The sequence below is a fragment of the Rhamphochromis sp. 'chilingali' genome (genome assembly GCF_963969265.1).
Source record: "Rhamphochromis sp. 'chilingali' genome assembly, chromosome: 4".
Taxonomy (NCBI): Eukaryota; Metazoa; Chordata; class Actinopteri; order Cichliformes; family Cichlidae; genus Rhamphochromis; species Rhamphochromis sp. 'chilingali'.
The window spans coordinates 23183209-23190201 of record NC_137948.1 but is presented as its reverse complement, the minus strand read 5'-3'; the positions used below and the strand labels follow the sequence as shown (position 1 = coordinate 23190201).

Here is a 6993-nt window from a genome sequence, read left to right as displayed (position 1 = left end):
TAAAAATGTGTATTGCTGCTTTTTTCAGATTTTCCCACCTTATGGATACTTACCGCTGTTCTCCTCACACTATGGGAATCAGCTGGTAAGCTAAGAGACACGCTTGCTGGAGACAGGAAACCCTTTCATAAGACACAGTATTATGAAAATAAAGACATTGGTATTTTGGCTTTTGGAGTAAGGAGTTAATATTGGAGTTGTAACTTGTGGTGTCGGTGCAGAAATTGTTGATATGTGTTGTTTTGTTTTATTTTATTTTCTCTCCATCAGTTCAGCCCATATGGTTACCCAATGATTCTGGAATCGGCTCTCCCACAAACTCCAGCAAATCAGCTTCCCAACAGTCCAGTGTTACCTGCAGAAAATGCTGCAGGAGTTGCAGTTGCTCCTTCAATAGATGCAACTCAGGGAATACAGCAGCCACAGCAGCAGCTGCAACAACAGGTGTCTCTGCATATACATAATGCAGAATAAGTAAAAAAAAAAGAAAAAAGAGTTACAATTATCTAACCGAATTCTCATCCACAGAATCCCCAGATTGTATACATGCTACAGCAACCAATGGTAAATATATAACACCCTCTGCAGACTTAGATGATTAATGCTATTTGCAATTTCACAATTTTCTTTCTGAGAACATTTCACTTGACATATGTTGTAATTCCTTACCAGAGCTCACCTCTTGGCAGTCTTAGCTCTGAGGAACTTCAGGTAACACAGCCAAGATTTTTTTCTTCTTCCAGCTTGTTCAAACAGTCTGTTTAGTGAACTCAGTGATCCCACTAACACTGCCCCTCCCTTGCCTCTTTACAGTATCTTATCTCTGTTTACTGTTTCAGATGGCTGCTACAATGGGCCAATTGGGGGTGTACATGCCTAATGTGCTTACAAACCAGCCTGCGGGAGCTGTCCAGCCCGAGAGCCAGGCCGCAGGACTCACACACCCAGAACAACAAGGCGTTCAGCCAGCTGTGGGGACCTCAGCTGCTGGAGCTCAACCGATAAAGGCACTGCCGTGCTCTGGATCACATCCAAATGCTAGCGGGTTCTCTGCAGGTTTAGCTGGGTCGGATGCTGCCACTGCCCAAAGAACTGCTGAACCCCAGCTTCAGCCCATGCGGGAAACCCTTGTCTGAGACTGTTGTCACCAGTGGAGATAACCCACAACATACAGAGAAAACAAAATGCATTATTGATGGGTACTAACAACTATTCAGTGGAGCTTCTCAAGGATATTACTAACCGTTGCTATTTAATTTCATTTATTATTATTTTACTTAAAAAAATAAATAAATAAAAATAAATGTCAAATAAAAAAGGAAAACAAATAAGGCTGGGCCTGAACTGTTTTGTCTTTCCATGTTACTGTCTTTCATAACCTTCAATTAAATACATTTTAAAACCATAATGTAAGAGAGTGTGCACAGTATTTATCTAATCATCATCCTGAAGCATATTTATCCCAGATTATAGATTGTCTTCACACCTCTGACGTATCCACGCAGGCTCAGATACAATGTGCAGTGAATGTCCCTAAAACTGTTGTAAATTTAAAGTTTTACCCAATTCATTGAAAAAGACATTCAGTTTTACAAGTATACATGATCATTTGTAGGTTTTAACAGGCCTCGAAATACTGCTGTTGGTAAAGCATTTATCCTCTAAACATCATCAGGTATAAAGCATCATATTTTCTATTAGGAAAAACACACAGGAGTAAGTAAGGAAGCACTCTTTTGAATTCCAACTCCTACTCCCGAATAACCCTGTTGCCCTTTTTGAGTTTGAGCTGTTGCAAGGAGGCACCTGATAAGACACATTGCAGAGGAATGTGAAATATGTGCTTTTCAAGCCAAAAAAATTATTAAGAGATTTCCCAGACATGCAGCTGCCAGGTTTGTGATCATACAAAGAAAAACGATTGGCTTACCATCAATACCTGTCAAAAGTTTGCTCGCCCTTTGTTTCTCTCAGCAAATAAATAGGCGATCTCACTCTCCTCTAATCACACCTCTCTTCAACAATCCTCCAGTGCTCACGTGCAGCCAGGAAAGAAAGGTAATGTAGATCCTGCTAATATCACATGAAACTGCAAAAGACGTTTTAAATTTGAATGCTTTTTTAAAAGACGTGCACTAAAAACTACCAAATGTAATAACTCAAAATTCTCTTTCTGTCACAGCAAGTTTCAAAATGAAATTTATCGTGCTTGCTGCCTGCATCCTTGGGATGGCCATCTCTGCTCCTGTAAGAAAAATACTTACATTTCTGCCAAAATATCTATTTTCCCTTTCTTTTTCTTTCACATGTAACAATTAACATACAACATTCATCTTCAGTATTTTAGAGAAATATCACCTACAGAGCTTTAATACTCACCTTTGTTTTTTTTTAGCAGATGGAGTTTTTCGGTCATTGTTATCCGTTTATGGTGTCTGTTTTTGTCTTTAGCATTAATCAGTAAAACAACATTCAATAACTGTCTGAACATGTTACACTGACCTGCATTACACTGAATTTTATTCTCTTCTTTACAGCTGCAGATATTTGAGGAGTTTGACATCCATTACGCTCCACCTCAGGTACAATAAGAAGCAGCTTGGATCAGCTGGTGGATATCATGACACCCACACACATTAACCACAGTAAAAGCCAGATTTTCAAACTCTGCACGGTGGTCTGTTATGATTTGTTCACCACTGATGTCTTCATAGCTGAACTGCTTTTCTCCAACACGGCTGACTTTTCTCATAAGATTGTGTCCCTGTTAAGTGTATATGATTAAAACTGTATTTCAGGCGGCCCAGGTTATCCCTGCTGGAGTCCCACTTGACAATCTGGAAGTTGTAAGAGTTCAATCATTGTTTTGCACCTTTTCAGAACTTTTCTGTGCATCTGGTGATTATTTCTTTACTATGTTGTTTTAATGCTTCCAGTTGCTCCCTGTTGATGCCCAAAGACACCCTCTTGGAGGACCTGTGAGTAGCACAGTTCATAAATATATATATATAGATATTTACCTATTGAGAGTGTAGTTTGCAGACTTTGATCCAAAGAATGGAAATGGAATAGAAACCTAAATGCTATCTGATAAAAAGAGTTAATTCTATAGACTTTGACGTTTTTAGAGCCTACATGTAATCAAAGAAGAGCCACAAATCAGAAGTATTACAGATTCCAGTGCAATTATGAGTTTCTAAGTCTGTTTTCATTGAAAGGTCCACGGCTTTATCAAGCACGAGATTCCAAATCCGAATGGCATAGGTACCAAGGAGGTGGTAGGTGTCTGCAGAACATATTTTCTCTGGCAAAGGTTTTTCAGATATTTTATTGAATTCACAATTTATTTTATTTTCTGTAGTTCTACCCCTTTGGCTTCAACCTGCCTAATCCAGCTGCAGCTGACCCAGCTGCTCCAGTTGCCCCAGCTGCTCCAGCTGCTCCAGCTGCCCCAGCTGCCCCTGTTGCTCTTGCTGATCCTGCCATTCCTGTGGAACCTCTGAATCCTGTCGTCGTTGCACCTCCCCCAGTAAGAAAGACTATCGCATTTAAATGTATTTAACAAACAATAAGCCTCTGTCATGATTTGATGCTGGCAATATGCAGTTTAGTGCAGTAATAGCTTCAATAGACTTTGACAGGCAATAAAGTGGAGTTGGATTGAACTGAAATTTGTTATGAGGGCAGCCGGTTCATTCCAATAAAAAGGATCACGTCAGACAAACCTCCCAACTATTTCTGCTGAGTTGTGGAAAAAACCGTGACTCATAAATGCACATGTAGGAGACTATCATCAGTCCTGATTCGCTCACCCAAGTCCTCTGTCATTTTAGCGTGGCAAAGATGATGAAGATGAAGATGACTAAAACTACTTAGTCAGCAGGAAAAAAACACTCTTGGCACACTCAGGTATCAATTCACATATTCATATATAAAGGTTTTAGCAGTAGTAGTTCATATAAATAAATATGCAAGGATCACATGTTATTTTTCTAGGGGATTGAGTCTCTCAAACTTTCATTTGCTTTTGTCCCCACTGTAGGTGACCAGAGGTGTAAGACTATCTGCTTACTGTGGTGAAAAATCGCCAGCCAGCAATACTATTTTCTGTGGTGCTATGCATTTTTTGAAATGGTGCTTTGTTTGGAAAAAGAAGAATAAAGTCAAAAAGCATGACATGCCTCTTATGAAAAAAAAATTGATGGTTTGCAGTTAAATATGACCAAAAGAAAATATCAAAATAAATGTAGCATTATATTGTTTCCTCTCTACATGCAACATGAAATGTTTCATTTCTGTGCTTCATAATAAATGAAACAGCTCATTCATCTATTGTTTCTGGTTCTTTGCTTAAGATATATTTCAAATAATAAATATCTGATACTCAGTCCATGAATTATATGCAGCATTTTGCAGATTATTACTGACTTGCTTTTTTGACTATCCACAAATAGCTACAGCAGGCAATTATATTTATTATAAATAATAAAGGCTGTTCTCTGATTTCACTATTATGTGCTGCTTCAGTACAAATTTATTTTTAGAGTAAAACAAGCAAACAAACAAACAAAAAAGGATATAGTATTATATTTATCTATGCTGTATTAACATAAATTTTTAGTTTCAGATATTTGTGCCACCTTATGCAATTGTAGTGAGACTAATGGCAGAATGAGGAGTAAGCAAAGTGAAGGTGTGCTCTGCTCTAGACGGTATAATCAAACAGACGACTCTGCTATTACACAGAAAGTGGATATGACCACTGGTCATTTAGTAAAGCTGAAGACTAGACACCTAAACTCTACCTAGTCATTGGGCAACACCACTCCTATCTCCTGTGACTGGCTCTTTGGTGAGAAAGCAGTGTATAAATATCCAAGTAACTCTGCAGAAGTCACAGTCCAACCTGCTGGCATCATCTCCAACATCAGCATTCATCATTTTCTCCTTTTCTGGTGATTTTTAAAATTTCAGACGGTGAGTTGAGCAAAATTTTAACATTAGCTCCTACATGCCTTTCCAGAAGGAAGCAACCATCCAGTGTGACTGTGGTGGAAGTTTCACAACTTGGAATGATTTATTTTATGTCTGTAGGATAAACATGAAGCTGGCTCTCTTGTGTCTCTGTTTGGCTAGCACAGCCTGTGCTGCACCAGTGAGTGTTAAGTAAAAGCCAATCATTTATTTCATGGAGCTGAAACCTGTCCAATACTTAAAGTTTAACTTCTGTTTATGCCTTTAGTTTCAGTACTTGCCTCATTACACTGGATCCAGGCAACAGATGCCAACTTTACAGGTAATTATGCATACTGCATACTGTTTATCTTCTCTATATCTTCTGTGTATATTCTATATACAGGTTCAAAATACTGCAAACACCTACACAAAATATTGCTGTATACTGAAGTCTTCAAAATTTGCATGCATTCAGATGAACAATCCCTTTACGGCTGGTTTTCCACACACTGGACTACCTGGTGGTTACAGTGTGGAACTGGTATGTCAGACTCTTATTATTACTCAGGTTTATACACGTTTTCAGATCAGCACCATTATTTATTACATTTGGCTCTAACAGTGGCTATGAATCATGATTACAGTACAACATTTATGTTTTTTTTCTCCAAGATTTATCCCCACAGATTTCCAGGAGGTGCAGGTGTTTCAAACCCAGCACAGGTATGCATACATCAGTTTGAGAGAAGTTTTTCCACCTACAAAAAAATAAAATAAAATAGAAATCACCTAACTTCTTTTCGTTGATCCTGATTTTACTTTTGCCTTCTTTCTCTCTGCAGCCCTTTTCATCTTTTGGTCTCATCAAGTACTCCATTCCTCAGCTACCTGGCAGACAGAGTGTTGAAGTAGTAAGTCATTTCTCTTTCCTGTTGCAGATTATGGAAACTTTTGGCCCAGGAAACCTTTCTGCTCATAGAAGTGTTTTAACTGCTTTCTTGAACTTTTTTGTGTCTTGTGTTTTTACAATTCCAGTTCTATGCATATGACTTTGCTCAGCAAAGGGTAAGAATTTTGAACTCTTAGATATTAATTTAAAATTTGAAAATATGAATTTATGTTTGTATATTTCTATATATCATGGGACTAAATACAATATATAATTTTATTACAGATAATCCCAAACATCCCCCCAATGACAAAAGGCCCCATAGTGCCAGAAGTAAGATTTTAGTTATTCTATTTACCCCAACATATTTTTGTTGTTTATGTTTAAAAACATGTTTGTTTATTTACCATTATATTTGTTTCCCCACAGGTTCTCCCATTTGACTATCCACCACAAAACATTCCCCAGCAAAATATGAACGTGAGAAAATACAGTAGCAAATAATATAATCTCGTTATGTTTTGAAGAAGCTAATTGTATTGACTGTGTATCTCCATGTTTTGGTAAAGTAGGTGTTTTTTTTTCTTTTCTTTTTTTCCAGATTCCGCAATTTGACGCTAATGCTCTTCCATCCCAGGACCCCCCAAAATTGCACCTGCAGGATCAGCCCATACAGACAAGCCAGGTAACCAATCAACAGATTGGTCCTTATAAAGCATCTTTAAAAACAAGGGAACACTATTTGAAATGTGTATGATTTTAACAATGCTGATATGAAACTGCTCATTTGTCTTTACAGATGCCAGCAAAGGTGTAAACATGTGAACATTCAGAAATCAGCATTGGAAGAAATTGTCAGTGATGTTGTTTCCGAAAGTGCTAACATGAGTTAAAACCCCACCCACAAATGTTATAAATAACACTTCTTTATTAAGAAATCACAACATTATTAAACTAAAGAGTAATAGGATAATCTGCATAAAATAAGACATAGTCCTGAAGCACTCTTTTATTCCCCTTGTCATTTCCCCACATTAACAATAACCTGTTCTAGAACTGCAGATGCAATGTGATGCTGAATTTTCATCATACTTTAATTACTTCATTCTAACTTTTCCTTAAATGTCATTTTCTTTGAATAAATAAAG

General features: G+C 37.6%; 2 protein-coding genes across 2 annotated transcripts; both read left to right on the top strand.

Annotated features, from left to right (window-relative positions):
• The first annotated feature begins 1990 nt into the window (after window positions 1-1990).
• On the top strand, window positions 1991-4245 carry scpp7 (secretory calcium-binding phosphoprotein 7). Its single transcript, XM_080881098.1, has 9 exons — window positions 1991-2058; window positions 2183-2247; window positions 2538-2582; window positions 2799-2846; window positions 2937-2978; window positions 3219-3278; window positions 3362-3529; window positions 3834-3909; window positions 4043-4245. Exons 2-8 carry the CDS (start codon window positions 2194-2196, stop codon window positions 3864-3866), a joined length of 450 nt encoding a protein of 149 aa, XP_080737224.1. The 5' UTR covers window positions 1991-2058; window positions 2183-2193; the 3' UTR covers window positions 3867-3909; window positions 4043-4245.
• Window positions 4246-5101: 856 nt separating this feature from the next.
• On the top strand, window positions 5102-6042 carry scpp5 (secretory calcium-binding phosphoprotein 5; the record flags this gene model as incomplete). The annotated part of the gene is made up of 6 exons (XM_080879653.1): window positions 5102-5155; window positions 5243-5296; window positions 5432-5497; window positions 5629-5679; window positions 5799-5867; window positions 5992-6042. The coding sequence occupies 6 exons, from the start codon at window positions 5102-5104 to the stop codon at window positions 6040-6042; spliced, it is 345 nt and encodes a 114-aa protein (XP_080735779.1).
• Between the last annotated feature and the right edge of the window lie 951 nt (window positions 6043-6993).